The sequence below is a fragment of the Scardinius erythrophthalmus genome, assembly GCF_964197995.2.
Source record: "Scardinius erythrophthalmus genome assembly, chromosome: 19".
NCBI lineage: Eukaryota > Metazoa > Chordata > Actinopteri > Cypriniformes > Leuciscidae > Scardinius > Scardinius erythrophthalmus.
This window is the reverse complement of record NC_138239.1, coordinates 4,147,863-4,166,264: the sequence shown is the minus strand read 5'-3', so window position 1 is coordinate 4,166,264 and position 18,402 is coordinate 4,147,863. Positions and strand designations below refer to the sequence as shown.

The 18,402-nt window shown below is 38.2% G+C and overlaps 1 protein-coding gene across 4 annotated transcripts in view; it reads right to left on the bottom strand.

Annotated features, from left to right (window-relative positions):
- Window positions 1-18,402, bottom strand: part of daam2 (dishevelled associated activator of morphogenesis 2) — an 85,860-nt gene that overhangs the window by 16,621 nt on the left and 50,837 nt on the right. For all 4 annotated transcript variants that reach the window (XM_081393817.1, XM_081393819.1, XM_081393816.1 and 1 more), the window contains exons 6-12: window positions 10,098-10,431; window positions 8,680-8,790; window positions 6,562-6,665; window positions 5,655-5,721; window positions 5,386-5,503; window positions 2,140-2,278; window positions 62-120 (exon numbers count right to left, since the gene is read on the bottom strand). In XM_081393817.1, coding sequence (XP_081249943.1) covers window positions 62-120; window positions 2,140-2,278; window positions 5,386-5,503; window positions 5,655-5,721; window positions 6,562-6,665; window positions 8,680-8,790; window positions 10,098-10,431 — 932 coding nt within the window. The remainder of the gene's footprint in view (window positions 1-61; window positions 121-2,139; window positions 2,279-5,385; window positions 5,504-5,654; window positions 5,722-6,561; window positions 6,666-8,679; window positions 8,791-10,097; window positions 10,432-18,402) is intronic.

Sequence of the window (18,402 nt, the reverse complement as noted above, 5' to 3'; positions counted from 1 at the left end):
TGCATTATCGTTACATAAGTTAACTCAGGCTCAGCTATGCAAGTCAGTGTTGCACTGATACCTTTTCTGAACTTTTCTGCTTGGTCTCGCCACTGTTTGACTTCATTCTCATTGACAAGCCTGTAGACGGAAAAAACAACAACAAGTGTCATTATGTTGCACTCAAATGCATAGGGTTATAAAATTCATTTAGCCCACACTTACCTCAATCATTTATCTGTTTTAACTGCTTATTGTTATTTATCAGCAGTGTTAGCAAAAGTGGAAGCCAATATTAAAGACCCCATGAGAGCAAAATTGGAGTTTTCTGTGTTTAATAAATGTCTTCTAGCTTTAATGAGTGTAGTCATAAAGTTTTAGCAGATCAAACAGACGGATTAATCTTCTGTGTATATAATATTTTTCCCATTAAAATACTCTCAAGAATGAGAATGTCCCCACACCCTTAATTACATATACCACCTTCTTTCAATAGTAATAGGAAGTGCCAAATTATGGTTCGTCAGTTTCCTTTCCAAAACATCAACTGGTTACGAAGCAAGTGGTTAGAATTGATTAATTTTGAAGTTGTCTTCACTGGTTGCATCCATGGTACAAACTGTCAAGTATGGTTTTGCTATGTGGTTTGTAGTTTGGTTGTAACACAGATGGCAACACACCAAAGAAAACTGTTCGTCAAACCATTTCACGGGGTCTTTAAACCAAAGGAGCCACTGTTAAACCAAAGCAATGACGAACAGTTGGGGAAGATTTCTTTAACAAAACATTGGATAAAACATTATATATATATATATATATATATATATATATATATATATATATATATATATATATATATACACACACACAAAAGGTATTAGTTTAGTCTGGTTGTGAATCTTATTGTAAGTGGATACTGTTGGAGATTTATGTGAGGATCAGGATTTAGTAAAGAAATCTAAAGTGACACCTTGACATGCGCTGCTTTCCATAGCTACAGAAGGAGAGAAGTGAAACAGATACACATGTACTGCCAGTACTTGACAAAGGGAATGAAAGATATACATGACTAACATGAAATTAGAAAAAGATGATAAAGTTGCAGTTTCCACACAAGCCGGCAACATATAACTGATTTATTGCACTTTACTTATTTAAAAAGGTTTTGACCTCAAAAAACAATTTTGATTCTTTTGTAGGCAGACTGACATTGTTGGGTTATAACCATAAATTGTTAGCTACAAGCCAACACTGGAAATTGAAACTTTCATTATTTTAGCTTTTCTTTTGGACAACTTGTTCCTAAACTGGTTAAAGAAATATAATAGGCCAAGAGTTCCACATTATGGATGAGCATGAGAAGATAAAATTATGTTTGCTAGTAGTATGGCAAACATTAGCCAAGGTTTTCTTATTCTTACTCTTTCCAATGTCACCTTTAACCTCTTCTGGCGCACTGGTGGAAATAGTCAACTTGACAACTAGCAAATTTGAGGACCAGGTATTAAGGAGCAAAGATGAAAAGAAAGGAGCAAAGAATGCTTGTCCTGTGATAGTAAAATGTGTGGAAAGTTGGGTGAAAGATGGCGAGAGCACAACTTAGGTAATAAATGTTTCAAAGAGAAAATACTTTTTTTTTTTTGTCCAGAGAACTGTTGGACACTTGTGGTAAGCAGATGGCTGGAAATTCACATACATATTGCAAACATTAATGACAGATTTACCAGGGTTGATTACTGTAGTCTTCCTTTAAAATTTCCCAATGGTTTAAAGTTGTTTGTTACCAACTTCCATTTTGGTTTACAGTTTCATGATGCATTAATAGCATTGTGAATCATCTTCCAGCAAGTTAACACTATCAGATCGCAGCAGTGTGACAAAATATAGCTTTGGTTCATTGAGCACAAAACATTTCAGTATCCCTACAGTGGGCAGTGAGATACAGCAGGGAGAACACTGACATTCAAAAGATCTAGAGAGGATCAATTACCTTATCGAGCTTCCTGGCCTCAAAAATATTACACCACACAAGTGAACTCAAAGTTATGATTAACTTTTCATGATCAGGATTATTAAAGAGCATAATATGTGCTATCTGGATGGTTAAAACCATGTGCACAATGTGTTTTGAATTGAAAGCGTTCTGAATTGAGCACTTACATTCTAATGATGTTCCTAACGTTGAAATTGTCCAGGGGTGAAACATCTGGATTTTCTCCCTTCTCATCTTGTAGAACGATTTGCTGAAGGATGCGGTCTAAAAGTTGCCATTGCTGTATGCTGCCAGCACCACGTTTATCTGAAAACATTTTACAAGTGTCATAAACATGCTTCCACTGCTTTTCACACCGTTAAAAATAAAAGCTCTATAATATTTCCATGTTTTTAGGATATGGTGGCATGGTAATGCCATGCTTTTTTGGACATGTAACATGGTAATTAAATGGTATTCTTTAAGCATGTAAATATCATGATACATGAATATGAAAATTTTTCAGTACCATGGCATATTTCAAAGTACTACTGTATTATTATCTGTATTACACTTTTAATTATGGGCAAGTCATTAACAATATCATTTCGGCACTGAATTCTGTGTTTGTTTTTCTTGAACAGAACAAGCAATATATTGTAATGACTATAGGCTTACCAAATAATTTCATGTGAACCATAATTCTATTTATAGAGCTAATAGCTACACTTAACAATTATGTGGGGAAGTTAAATATTAGAAAAATTATAAATCTACACTCTGATAAAAATTCCATGCAATTAATTAGCTTCACACAGAGCAATTAACTGAGAAATGATAAAACCCTGGCTTTAGACGAGCTTAGGATGACAGTGATTTATATGCAAGCAGTATGTGTGTGTGTGTGTGTGTGTGTGTGTGTGTGTGTGTGTGTGTGTGTGTGTGTGTGTGTGTGTGTGTGTGTGTGTGTGTGTGTGTGTGTGTGTGTGTGTGTGTGTGTGAGTGTGTTTGTGTGTGCGCGCGCAAAAATTAGTTGTGGAATGCTGGGAAGGGAGGAAGTAACTAAATAAAGAGAAAATCATACAAAAACGCAAACATAATAGGCTCTGTTCCAAACCTACAACCTAAGCTGCCAACCCAGACAGCATTGTAAGGCATCACAGGCATGCTCCAAACACATATCGTCGCTGCCCGATGAAACTCACGTATGTCCAAAACGGTTACTTTTCAGGAAGTGAAAAAAACAGCTAATTTCAAAATCAGTTGAACGTAGCGTTGTCATACTTGTTACGGCATCTTTAAATGTAACCATATTCTTGCCAGTGTAATGATATAATCGACATTTGACCAAAATCGAGTTTAAATGGACATACGTGCATATTTTACAGTAACGGTGGTCGATACGCGTTCTTCCAATCATTAATTAGAATGGCCAAGTCGCGTTTCATATTGACAGATGAATAGGCTACGCTCAGTTTATTAAATGGCCTACGTCTCAGTTTATTAAATACGCTCAGTTTATTAAATGTCTCTTGCAAACTATGAAGGGACAATGAATCAATACACTCATTGCTGACCCCAGGGCCGGCGCGTCCATATAGGTGAACTAGGCAATTGCCTAGAGCGGCACTTTTGTAAAGGCAAAATGTGTGCCAACCGGGAATGAACAATTCACAAAATAGGCTAGGCTATATGATCATATAATCATACATAATCAGAGAGTAGCCTTTTTCTTTTCGTTTTGAATTATTTAGTTAAAAGACTTTTCAAGCTTTGTGTATTTGATGTCTTTCTCATGTCTGTGTGAGGCATACACTGAGTTTCGTTAAGTTAGGATGAGATGAGCTCCAGTTAACGTGCAATGCAAGTGACCGCACGGGCGCCTCCATGATTATATTGTCTGCTATATATTTGCCTCTTATTTATTAAATCCACTCCAGGCAATTTATTAAAATTAAGATACAATTTATACAAAACGAAATTCACTTTAAAGAAAGGCTTTCTACAAAACCAGACTTAATGAAGTGGTCAAAATCATGTCTGATCCGTCTCAAATTGTGAATCCTATTACTCGTGCTGTTCACTTTTCATACTTTCAACAATATAGTAGACCTACAGACTCTATTTGTACAAATTGCTGCACATTCATTTAATTCTGAATTTTGCACACACAAGTTGAAAGGCTTCAAATCAAGTTCACGGATAATTGTGCTTGCATTTATTAATCATTATGATACTAAAATCATAACAAAGATTTTTCTTTAAAAAAAAAAAAAAAACAAGCTGCACCCTTTTTTTTTACATTTCATCTTTCATTCCGAAATAGAATAATGAATGAACGAAAAAGTACACGGACCCAACATGTAGGCTATTAGCCTTTTTACCCGTTATCAGTCTAAATTAATCTCGTTTTTAATTTAACTTAATTTCGTTTTTCTTTATTTAAATTTCGTTTTTCTTTATTTAAATTTAGTTTTTTTCTTTATTTAATTTTCGTTTTTTTCTTTCTTTAAATGTCATTTTTCTTTATTTAAATTTAATTTGTTCTTTTTTTAAATTTAGTTTTTTCATTTAAATTTTGTTTTTCTTTATTTAAAATTCGTTATTGTTTATTTAAATCTACCCTTTACTGTGTCAGTAATTTATTAGTCAGAAAAATATTAGACTACCTTAAAAGTATTGCTTGAGTTAACAGGCCCATGCGTTTACATCTCCACAATAAACAGTGACAATTAGCCTACTTCGTCTATTTACCGGTAAATAACAGTTGTAAATATATTGCGAATATATAATAAACTTAAACAGTTGTCAAAACAAACGTTTGCTGATACTTTACCTCACAGAGTTATTCGGCTATCCAATGCTGAGCTTCCAGAGACGCTTAGACCGCGCGATGCCTCCACTGGGCGGGAGATACGCGGCGTGATTGACAGCTTTGACACCAAATGGATATACGTGAAAATCAGATGACATGATTTCACAACTTTTCATTGGTCATTTAGATATGTGAAGCATACTGTATACGGAAATGACCCTGGACATTCTATCCGTCGAAAAATCTCAAAATCGGCAAAATGGACATACGCGGTTTTCATCGGACAGCGACGATATATAATATATATACAATATATATATAATAACACAATATACCTCATTTTCAAATTCTATAGCAGCATAAAATTTATCCTTCATGAATAAGGCAAACCTAAAGTTTTCACCCAAGATTACACACAAAGTGGAGAAAAAGTAAAGTACCCAAATATGGCATGTGTAGACAGCAGATACTGAGCGAGCTCACAAGGTTTGGGAAGAGAAGGGAGATTAATAGTGAAGATCATTAGCTACGTTTATTAAATCTACATAAACGGTGGAGTGTGCTTGTGTAGGGAGAGGGATGTTTTGAATGGTTTATATGGAAGAGTTCAGGTCCTCACATGGCATTTGGAGGCAGTGCTGTAAGACAGATAGAAGGTGAGGGTAGGCATCTGTGAGGCTCAGTTTCTTCTTGATCAGCTCAAACATCTGGCCAGCACTCTTGGTGTCCACGTGTGTCTGAACACAAAAAGTCCATTCATTTTCTCAATTAGAACACAAATGTGTCTTGTAAACAAATCTAAAAAAAGCATGCTGTTCTGTGCATAATAAGCACTCTTTAAGGACATGATATGGCAGAAGACTTGTGCATATAAATAACAGATCTCACAATGTCAAAGCGTTTGGCCAGTTCTGACTCATCCTCATTCCGCACCATTTCGAAGAAATCCAGATGTCTGAAACACACACACATGACCTTTCTGTTAGCAACATTGGGCTAATGCAGTGGTGTCGAACTCAGTTTCTGGAGGGCCACAGACCTGCAGAATTTAGCTTAATTAATCACACCTGATCCAGCTAATCAAACCCTTCACTGGCAGTTTAGTTCGGAACGGGGCACGGTTCGCATGAAAGATAGCTAATGTGAACACTGTCATGCGCACTGGGGTACCGAACCCGAGACCACCTGAAGGAGGTGGTCTGAGTTCGGATGCACTCAAACTGTGCTTTTTTCAGGAAGTTAAGTAACTTGCGCATGAGTTTTAGCTGATTATGATGTATTTAGTTAAATAAAACACATGTAAGGGATGACAGTGTTGATGATTTACCTTGGATGCGAGCGAAAGTGAGCCTGCAGTGTATTCACACATAGCGTGTGGAATCAGGGCAACAAATTAATGGAAATCCACTGTCTCCTCCTCAAGTTTGCAAGCTGCGCATAATAGCACCAAATTAATAAAAAAACATAATATATTGAACCGCGTTCTGTTTTCTATCATGCGCCGTGCACGTTTGCGATGACGTAATATGCACGCACACGCACCAGGCTTTGACAGAATCAAGTTGAGTGTGAAACCAGACCAGCGCTGCGGGGGGGGGGGGGGGGGCGCCGGGAACAATCACGCTCGCGCTCGGACCGCAGCAAACCAACACAGTGTGAAAGCACCCTTATTTGAAATCTACGGGTATGTTTGCCTGAAACTAAACTTTCCAGGATTTGAGTTTGACACTCCTGGGCTAATGCATATATTGATTGTTAGCAAGGAAATGAGCTCAATTTTAACTAGTGTTCTTACCTGTCAAGCGTGACATTATCATGTGTTCTCAGCTTCTCGATGACAGGCTGAATTCCTAACATCAGAAACTCATACCTAAGATGAAGGCGAAACTCTAGACTGTCCTTTGAGAGAAACAGGGGGAATAATCGTTAAAGTCATCATGAAATCAAAATGAACAATTCTTATTTTTGAATGGAATATTGGGAGTATTCATTCTAAAAGACTCATCCGTGCACATCACTTTTTTTGTCATTCATGTGCCCTCATAATCTTTAATCATAATAACTTCCAATCCCTCTTTCAACAACATCTACTGTTCTCTGATTATGTGTCAGGACAACCTGTCAGTGACAACCGGTCAGGTGACACACTTCATGTGCAGTTGCGGTCTTGTGGACTTACAATGGCCGCCGCATATGCGTGTCCGTTAAGTCCACAAGGCCACTACGGTGTCCCAATTGTCATTTTAGGTTTCAGCCCTTTGCGGCTGAGTTCTACATGACAGTCAAAGTGGCGTTATGTCAAGAAAGTGTGGACTCGGAGGAAGATTACGAGGGCTTAGGTTTCCATTTGGGACAGGGCCTCACTCACATGAGATTGCAACAATAGCAAATGACAACGATTCAATTAATTCCAAAATGGAAAAAAATCAAGTCCCGTCCTACTTTTTTTTTTTTTCTTGTTCAAGAAACCATTGAACTGGATATACAGGGGTTGGACAATGAAACTGAAAGTCTGGCCAATATAGTGATGAAGGTTTCTCATCTATATATGCATGGCCTGGCGGCCCATCTTCAATAATTTCGACTGCAACTGTCGACTCGAAGAAGCTGTCTGAAAAGGATGCCCAACACACTGCAGAATTAAATGCACACCTCGACTTTTCTGTTTTCACCAAAACTGTTCGTTGGAAGTTCCACAGGGTCAATATTGATGGTCGGGTTGCTATAGCCAAACCGTTGGTCACTCGTGCCAGTGCCAAATATTGGTTTTCAGCAGAAATATTGGGCTGTGGACAAAGTGGATTTGTGGAGCATGTATTGTTCCACAATTTTCTTTCCCACATCCAAGAGAATTACAGTGTGTAGAAGCCCCAAGGAGGCTTACCACCTGGACTGTTGCGTGCCCAGAGTAAAGCATGGGGATCTGTGACGGTTTAGGCTGCAATATCATGGCATTCCCAAGGCCAACTACTTGTGCTACATGTTGTGGATAAGCGAGTCAGGAAACACACATTCCCTCTTACACCTGGTGTTTTAATCCGTCTCTTTTGTCCGCTTTCAACCACTTCTGTCCGGATTTCTTCAAGGGGAGGGTCTATGGATGGGTAAATGTATGGACTTTTTCTGATCTTTCAATCTAACGGACGAAGTAAGCTCATGAAATTTACATATGAACGCACCCCGGAGACAATGGAAAAACACACGGAGAGCAGAAGCTCTGACAGCCGCAAGACCACGCAGAACGCGATGAGTACGTTTTAGAAATCAGGAATGGTGAGAGAACATTGTGCTTGGTATGTTTATCGTCTTCAAACCAAACTTGGTTCTCCAGCCGACAAAGATTAACTCCCATCTGGCTAGCGTGCTTCCCATAACGTTCACGCATCAGGTCAGAAGGCGGAGAGTAGACGCTTTTGTTTGAACGCATTCGACTACATGAGCATCTACACTATGAAAGCAATCTATGTTCAAATGTATTTTTAACTACCTCTAGAAGTAGTCGAAAGTGGACAAGCTCAAAAATGTTTAGACCCCATTTACACCTGTATTTAGCGTCATCCAGTTGTGAGCCGATCATCTTCCAGGTGTAAACAGGGCCGTAATGACCTGGCCACTGTTCTGCAAGAGGAATGGCTCAAAATCCCTCTGGCCACTGTGCAGGACTCGTATCTATCATTCCTAAGATGGCTGCAAACGGGCCCCTACACCATACTAATAAATAATTGTGGTCTAAAACCAGATGTTTCAGTTTCATTGTCCAACCACTGTACCTCACAATAGGGAAGAAAGGACTCTCACACCTTATGCCCGCTTTAATAGCCATACTGCCCCAATTACAAAATTATATATATATATATACACAGACACACGCACACATCTGAACACCATGTAAACTGTTCTGTTATCTGCTGACCTCTCCAACCCCAGCGTTCAGCATAGCGTTGATGAATGACATGATGGCTGTCTTCAGATTTACTTCGTCCCTGTAGCGTCCTGAGCTTCTGTCCAGCTCGTTCAAGAGAGACTGAGTAACAAATACAAAGATATCTAATTAAATACAAATTAATCTAATTAAAATGGATTTTTTTTCACGAAATATTTGTTTTTTGTTCTAGAATAGCATTGTTAGCTTGGTAAGCTAAGCTAGGAGTAAACATTACTGTGAATGTTAGATGCACTTCCCCTTAAAAGCACTCTTTGTGTGATGTGTGTGAGTGACTATGTAATTTGAAAGTTGCCTATGTAATGTGTTTTAATAGAAGTCACATGAGTTTCCATGGAGTTTAGGATGCTGCTTCCGTAGACAAGCAAGCTGATGTGAAAATGCCGACTGATGAACAATAAATTTGTTTAATTGTTTTCCCATCTGGGGTGTTTATGGATGGTCGATTTATGCTTTTATATCTAATGGGTAATGGCTGGTGGGAATGTTATTTCTCTGGAATGGGTTTCTAATGTCTGCTAATGTTGCTTATTGTGTCAAGTGTGTTCAGAGAGCTGTTGGGTCACTAGAAACCAGACATGCTTAACCGGCTAATGTTTCAAACACAGACTAAACACACAGTAAAGACAAATCGCTCTACATATGTTTAAGCTGCATTAGATAAGGTCTCCACGAGTGTATTTTTCTTCTCTGTGGTTAAAATGACTGTGTCTCCCATGGGGTATGTTAAGAAATGCAGACAATACCCCCCCCCCCCCCCAAGTACTGAAATGTCTAAAAAGACTACACTAAATCCTGCCCACAATTTGACACACTCCTATTTCTGATATTTATTATTTTTCCGATTTAACAGATTAAAATCCTAGAAAATGTATTAACTCTTTCTCCGCCAGCTTTTTTTGAAAAAGTTGCCAGCCACTGGACAGCATTATTTATAATTTTCAAGAAAATGTCTTCCAATGGCGGGGAAAGAGTTGATGAAACAATAAGCCACAAAAGAGGTGAGCATTACTGATTTTACCAGTTACTGTAAAACACATTGTAAGAATGTCGGAAAATACCTATAATGCATGACCTTGAGTGCTCCTATAAAATGTTGGCAACAGCCAATATGATATAAAATGGTTAAAAATGTAATAATCAAACCCTTCCACACAGAAATATAGTTCACTAGCATAACAACAGGCTTATAGTTCTCATTCAACATGACAATCAAGGATAACACTCTATGAATGGTGCAACAATTGACAAATTCGATTGATGTGTGGTCACATGTGTACGCATATGAATTATTTTACATATCCAGACAGATTATAGAGCTGGAATTGCCCAAACAAGATTACAGTTGTTTGATTCTGTTACAAAACACTCATTAAAGGCAACATTACCTGGAAGCGAGTCCTTTCTGCAGCATACTTCTGGTAGTGTGCCATGGCCTGTAGCACTTTCTTATGCCCGTCGGGCACCAAGCAAACAGCGCCCAGGATCTCCAACACAGCCACTTTGGTCTTGATGTTGTCCTGGCGGAGGCTCTGGGAGATAGTGTTGATGCTCATGGGGTGGGCCAGTACATGGGCTCGGCCCTGGGAGTTGTTCATCAAGGCTTTGATGCAGCCGATGATGGAGGTATGTATGCGGCTCTCTGAGGTTTCGAAGTCCATGCTCCTCAGGAAGTTCAGAAGACACGTCAAGCCATCCAACTCTATGAATCGCGTCACAAACCTGAAGGGAGAGACACCAAGGGTTTGTGAGGTTATTTTTTCCAGTGCCAAGAATGTTAGGGAACGTAACTATCATTGCCACACTGCCCAAAAAAAAAAATAACAACAGACTGATCCAACAAAACCAGCCAAAAAGTTGGTGTTTGTTGGGGCAGTGCCTTTAGAACAGGGCCAAAATTATGAAAATCCCATGGTCATTGGCTTTTACCCAAGGAGAATAACAAATATTGACACACATAATTATATAAATATAATTCAGTGCCATTTGGATGTAAATGATCCAAGGACATATTTGCTAAAAACCAAGAGGCACTATCTTTAAAGCATCGCTTGTGAAAACATTCTGATCTGCAGAAGTCTTGGAAAAAATCCCAGATGGCTTCTGTATATACTCAGCTGCATAAATAAACAAGTCAGCCATGAAAACCCTTCAGTGTGGAATGGGCATGTATCTTCACATTCATCATGTTGAGCTAAACCCAGGACTCATTAATCAGTTAATTAAGGTCATACATGATGTCACTACCCCCTCCTTAAGAGCTGCCGATCAAGGGTTAAAAGGATAGTTCACTCAAAAATAAAAATTCTGTCATTAATTACAAACCCTCATGTCATTTCAACCCTCATAATTCATTCATCTTCAGAACACAAATGAAGATCTTTTTAATGAAATCACATCTTCGAGTCAAATGGATTACCTTTCTGGCGCTTGAGAGTGGCAGTTGTGTAGCTGTCAATGAAGGGACACACAAAGCTCTCAGATTTCATCAAAAAGATCTTCATTTGTGTTTGGAAGATGAACGAAAGTCTTACAGGTTTGAAAACAACACAAGGGTGAGTAATTAATGACAGAAATCTCACTGTTGGGTGAACAAATCCTTTAATACTTACAGAGACTTTATGTCATCACCACTATTTGCTATAAACAGAGTTTCTACCAACTCAACTTAGGTGACTCACATTGCATGTTAACCAAACACTAGGGTGCAGCACGGTTGTGCCCTAATGGAAGACGATACTGACAACAGTGGGAGATGGAGGGGGGGTTGAGGGGCAGCAGTGTTCCTGTAATCATAATAGATGCATTGACTTCACAAAGCTTGCCAAGTTCAAGCCACAGCATGGATTTCTTAGCACCCGCTGGCAACGGAAAAACATGCATCGTCCTCCAACTGGAGTAAATCAGTCCGTTATTATCCCATATAGTGTGGCTCTGTATTTCCTGCAACCGCGATCTAACATTAGCAGACGTGGCTCACCTGGCCATGGCTCAGCGATCTTCTGGGCGACCTGTAATCTTGAAAATTTCCGGGAGCGATGTACACATGAGATCATAGCTGGCCCATGGTCGTTTGGCTTCTCCTCACTTCTACTGCCTGGATTAGCCCCTTATCTAATTTCAACATCAAATCTATGCTAAGTGTTCATGGACCGTTTCATGGTCTAGCTGTATTTTGATACTCCAGCTTTCTTACAGTATATACTGTAGGAGCTTGTCATAAACATATTCACTTATATGTAAACACTTATATAAACACTTCATTTATATGTCACCTTATTCCAGAACCAATGTACTTCTATGTTTTTTTTGTATTACTGTATACATACCTTGGAGTACTAAGTAAAAAGCAAGGTATATACAGTATGATTATGCTATTTATTTAGTAGTACCATGGTATTACGATCTGATTCAACTACTGCCCCACAGAACTTAAGAGAGTCATTTGAAATGTACAGGCTCCCCACAGTCAGACGTGATGTTTGGATTTGCATGAATCTGTTAATGTGATTCTCTCAGAGATCATTCAAGCACAAAAGCACGCTTTCATTATTTACGCATAATGAAAAACCTGATGATGCCATTGCCCGTTTCATTGTTCTTTCTCTTCATGATTCTAGTTTTAAATTTCATATGAACTTTTATTTATATTATTCCAATGTGGAAAGTATTCTCTTCTGAACTGAAACTCCTATTCAGCCAAGAAACTCACATTCCGGAACAGGTTTTGAATTATACATCCATGGTGGCAAGCAAGGCTGCTTACATAAAAAAGTTTGGGCGCTAAGTCTTAAGAAGTGTGATCTGTTCTGATGCTTATACTTAAATACTCGGTCTCAACTTTTGTGGAACAGTATCCTTTGCCTAACAAAAAACATGTTTGTTTACTAAGGCGCTGTTTTTGGATTCCTTAAAGAGCTGGTTCCAGTCCCACATCTGATAATCACATTATAAACACAGTCTCATGACCTTGTCATCATTGGCTTTTCCTTCTGCTGTGAAGGTGCAGATGCCAGTGAAGCAGGACTTACTGCTTCCAAGGGTTTCAGCAACACTTGTAAGCCACAATAGATGCCTTTTATGGTCTTTTAAAACAAACAAACATATTTAGGTTGTAGAAAGTGTCAGGGGGAACAACTGGGACACTACAAATCAAATATGCTTTTTTTTATATACACAAGCCGATTCGAAACATGGTCCAGGTGTGTCACCTGAGCCTGAGACCCCTTGACTGCTGAAGGTTCTAGCACATGTGTTCTCCTTATTTTTTAAACTCTTAGAATGGAAAGATGTCACATGAAACACTAGATCTGGTTGTTTAAAAGGTTAAAGCTATTCAGGGTGATTTAACTGGTCTTAAAAAGCGATTGTAAAGACTTTAGTGATCATTTGGGAAAGTCATAACATGAGCAGTAAAATGAAGCCAGCTGAGCTTTGATAAAGAGCTGTCTGACTTGTTCACAGTCACACTCAGCCAGACTAAACGTGAACAAAATCGTGCATGTGTGCAGTATTGCATATCAGTTACCGTTGACCTGGCAGGAAAGAGCAGCTGGGAGTGTGTAAATTACACTGGAAGCCGAGCATGTGGGGGGCACAGGTGGGGTAGCACATTGTCCCATTAAGCCATGGCCAACACAAGCAATGCCTGAAGCTACCTCTCCTGCAATTTACTCTATTTTCCTTCAGTCACTGACGCTCACTGGATCTAGCTACTACACTTCACACAGCACGGGGAGAAAAACACAAACCCGTCCAAACGCTTAAAGCATGCGGGGTATCATTTCCTTGGAGGCATTTGACAAATGTGAAAACACAGAGGTTGAGTTCAATATATTTGAACCTCTTTGAGGTCATCAGTATTTTGAAGCATAATAGGGGGGAGAAGAGATCGCTGTTATTGAGACCCTATTGACAATTCCTCCTTAGAATAATAGGGCAGCTTTGTCCAAACATCAGGGAAAACATTCCTTAAACAAAAGATGGACATACTTTCCAGTGACCTAAACTGAACCGCAGCGTGTTTGTCTACTTCGAGTCAGAGCGCATCATATTTTCCATGTCGAAACAAATTGAAAGATTTTAATCATTCCCTTAAAACCACAGAAAAAACTACCTCAGTAATTCAGAAGGTCAATAAACATGTTGCCTCCATCTCCCTCACCGACTTGACACAAGTACTGTTGCCGATCTGAGCCCATCATTGTGGTGGTGAGAGATTCGGGTTGCTTGGGAGGATGTTGCGAAACCTCTCTCGCTTCGGAGTGACATTTTGTGTGGGTTGACCAGCAGTGTGAAGACAGAGGCCTTGTGTCGTGGCTGCACAGTTTATATTAAAAATACCAAATTAAGAAAGGCTTGTCATCTGCACGCCCTTCCAGAATGTGGACTAAAAAAGAGAGAGGGTGGAGCACATGAAACTTGAAGACAGTATCCAAAAAAAGGAGGACCTTCTTGCTGACATTGCTACCCATTGAGCCACCCTAGACGAGGAAAGTGTTCTAGAATCAGAAAATTAACAATCAAATTGAATATCTTAAATGCAGATTTTGGCTACATCCCAATTCGGATAATATCTGTACTATACAGTATATATAGTATATATACTAAATGTGACTATTTTTCAGGACCATTTAACCTTTTCGAATCATGTCCATGAATTTGTGTGTGTTCACATAGCAAGTGCCAAAACCTTTACCAATTTTGGTCTGTTCCTAGAAGTAGTAAAGACATAAAACTCCCAAACCCATTTGAGGTTAATCATTTAATTAAATGTCCAACAAATTTAAAATATATATAATACAGATGAACAAATGATAAAGGTTTGCTTGCTGCAATCCATTTCTACAAAAACACTTTTTGTAAACGATATGATCACAGATCATATACTAGATGTGCTGTGTTTGACAGAAACCTAAAAACAGATCATTACATTACTTTAAATGAGTCCACCCCCCAAGATTACTGTTATAAACATGAGCCTCGTCTGAAAGGCATTTCTTTCAAGTGTAATTCTTTTGAAGTGATGGTTCTTTATATAAGAATTTTGCTTATATAGACGTTCTAAACTCTATTCTAAACTTAATCATACTTTACAGTACTGCGCTGTCAGAGCCAAAACATCATGATGGCACATTTAATTTCCTGCTTCCAGTGTTAACAAGGGGCGGCAGATTGTTTGCACTGAATAATGAGTGGTTCTCAGTAGGCTAACCGTCAAAGACAGCAAGTGTATAGAGGAACACTGCTGGATCATTAATCAATGATAAACTGAGACACGCGGAATAGTGTAAACATGCATTAGCACAGACACTGGCATGTCTTTTTCTTCCCTGTGTTGATGTATTTCTGTTGAAACAGGGCTAGAATTTTAGGTCACACTTTAGATTAGGATCGGTTTCTCACTATCACTTAACTATTAACTATGACTCTTGCCTCAAAATACTCTTAATTACTGCTTAGTAATAGTTATTAAGTTACAGTAGTTGTTAAGTTTAGGTATTGGGTAGGATTAAGGGATGTGGTCAAGCAGAGTAAGGCTTTATAATAAACAGCCAAAATCATTAGTAATATGCATTCTAATAAGCAACTAGTTAATAGTGAGAATTGGATCCTAAACTGAACATTTTTATACATTTTTATTGTTTTAAAAAATAGCCTTTAGTTTACATCAGAGTTTGAGAAACACTGCAATGAAACACTTTGTACATAAAATTGTGTTCGAATTTCTCCACCAACAACTTCTACGCATGCAGACCTGCCAAAATAAGGGATTAAATAAGGGCTTAAAAACAATTAATATTCAGAGAAGCTGACATTATTAAGTCGTTACCTACAGTATAGCTACAGTATTTAAGAGTATTTATTGCACATACTCATGTTGATGATGCAAATATTACTCAGTCCAGAAACCAAATAATACCCAAGAGACAATGTGCATTAATTTTGATAAGATTGAGAACATTTCAATAGATATTTGAGGAGATCCAAAGCAGAAAATTATTTGACAAAAGTAACCAGGTTTGACCAAAGTAATCTTTTTCTACCTGTGACTCAGATCGGCAAAGACAGCGTTCAACTCTCTTCACTACTGTGAGATACTGAACATCAGATTGCTGTAAGAAATCTGTTTTTCAATAAGGCTGTAATTATTCTTCATAGAAAAGCAGTGGGCAGTGTGTGCACCGCTTTCTATACAAGCTAGTTACTGTATGACTGCTGTGGATGTTACATCATCTAATTGTGGCACTGGTTGGATTTTTTAATAGTCTAAAATGACTCTTAGAGCAATAACTGATTATTATAAATCTGCAACTGCAAAAATAGCATTACTGAAATAAAGATCACACAGAATGTATGAAAAGGAAGTTATGCTAGTTTTTAAAAAGCACTCAGACGGGCTTGTAAACCCTTTTCTGGCCCATCAGAACACCACAGCCAATGAATGTGCTGAGTTGGAAGTTTTGCTTTTTCTTTAAAAGAACTGTAGGTATTCGACACATTTTACTACACTAAATTGGATATTCAATATTTTAATTTCCTTCAGCTCATTTAAAGTAATCCCTGCACTGGCATTAAGGAGGTAAAAAAAAGACCTTAAAAAAGCAACCATTAGCAGATTACATCCACTGCTCTCAAAGAACTCAATTCATGAATTACAACTATTTATAGACAAAAACTAGTTAAATCACTTTTCAAACCAAGACAAAAAAAAAAAAAAAACCATCTAACATTAAACAAAACTGATAAAACTGACCACAAAATATAGACATAGTCCAGACAGTTCCTAATATATGGCAATGTGAGAGCGGTGACTCTTGAGAGAACTCAACAGTTCAGTCCCTGTGGTGTGAAGCAGAGCGGGACCGAGAGCCGTGGAGCGAATGCTAATGAAAGACACCTGTGTGACACACCGGCCTCGAGTCTCACTGAGGAATACTGCAGGGATATAAGGAGGAGTGGTGACTGTGAGGGGTGAGAGAGGACCGGGCCTGGGACATTACGTTGTTGGTTTATTATGTTATAGGCGGCAGTCGGCAGAAAGGCCGCTTGTTTATGCTTTATTTTACCGCTTTGTTCTTCCCTGAAATGTAACAGTCCCATTAAAGTCATGTCTAGAGAACAGAGTCCTGCATGATTGGCAGCTCAGACTTTTTGCTTTGTGACTCAGAGAAGCAGCTCTGTTTCTGTTTCCCTGCAATGATGAAAGAGACTCCAGACTCCCGGTCTAAATCTGAAACTTCTGTGTAAAAGATCAATCATTTTCAAGGATTCAAAAAATGATGTTGTTTTATTTAAGGATTCTGACTGTACAAGAGGGACCAGTGCAGAAGACTAGATGCAGTCAGTGGTAGTTTCCATCCAAAGTTGCAAATTTAACTTATGCCCAAAATTGGAAATCGTATAAAACATTGGCAAATAATTTCCATCCAGTGAGTCAAAGAAAACAAAATTGTAATTTCCTGATAAGAAAATTCGGAGAAGCCACTGTTATTCTCCATTTATATAAGTCCATTAGGTTCACTTTTTAAAAAATATGACATTTCCTATCATTGCTACGCAAATTTATGTGCCCCTAAAACAAGATAAAAATGATCTAGATTCTCTACTAGCTTGCCTAGCTGTTTTAAAGGTGCATATGGCTGTAAATATTTTCAATTTAAACGAAAATAAGACAGAAATTGATGCATTTGGTATTCAAATTTTAAGCTAGGCACTCTTTTACAATATACAAAACCTTGTGTAAAAAACCTGAGTCCATTTGGAAAGTGCCTTGAAGTTTGATATACAGATCAGTTCTGTGGTCAAGTCTTTTAAGAACTTTGAGAAGGCTATTCATTACTTCAAGGCTTGATTACTGTAACGCACTCTATATATGGATAAATCTAGCTACTCTCTCTAGACTTCAAGTGTTTTAAAATGCAGCTCCTGACTGACTGGGGTTAAGAAATATTAACATATCACACCCACGTTAATGTCATTACTCTGGTTGCCGGTCAGCGATAGAATAGATTGCCCTCTTAATGGTTTATAAATCTGTAAATGGCTTAGCACCTTCTTACCTCACCGATCTTTATCGGAACATGACTCAGAGGGAGGTCTTTGAGATCCTCAAATCAGGGACTATTAGTGGTTCCAAGGACAAAATTAAAACTAGTGACCAGTATCTGCGTCAAAACTGTGCAATAGTCTGCCGGTTAGTATTAGGACTGCGAGTACTTTAAGACATGACATTTTAAATCAAAACTGAAGCCTTATTTGTTTGAAATAGCTTTTAATTGATTATACAGTGTCATGTTATCGGTTATATTGTCTGTTATTTGTTTTTATTGTATTTACGTTTATGCTATGTACAGCACATTGGTCAACAGTTGTTGTTTTAGTGCTTTAGAAATAAAGTGACATTGACACTGTATATAATAAATGATTTGCGCCTGAAAGCACGCAGACGAAACTAAACTCATTTAGCTTTAACTGCAGAGCAATAAATCTGTCCTGTTAACTTGCTTTCGGAGGCAGATGCTGCTGTTTGGGAACACAGTCGTGTAAGACCACTTTGATGACAGACTTTGCTCAGGCATTTCAGAACAACCAAAACCGCTGGTTAATCCAATTATGCCATCCAATCTTGCAAAGTCACATGATTTTATTATTTTTTTATACACATCAAGGAATTTATTCAGTAAATGTGTT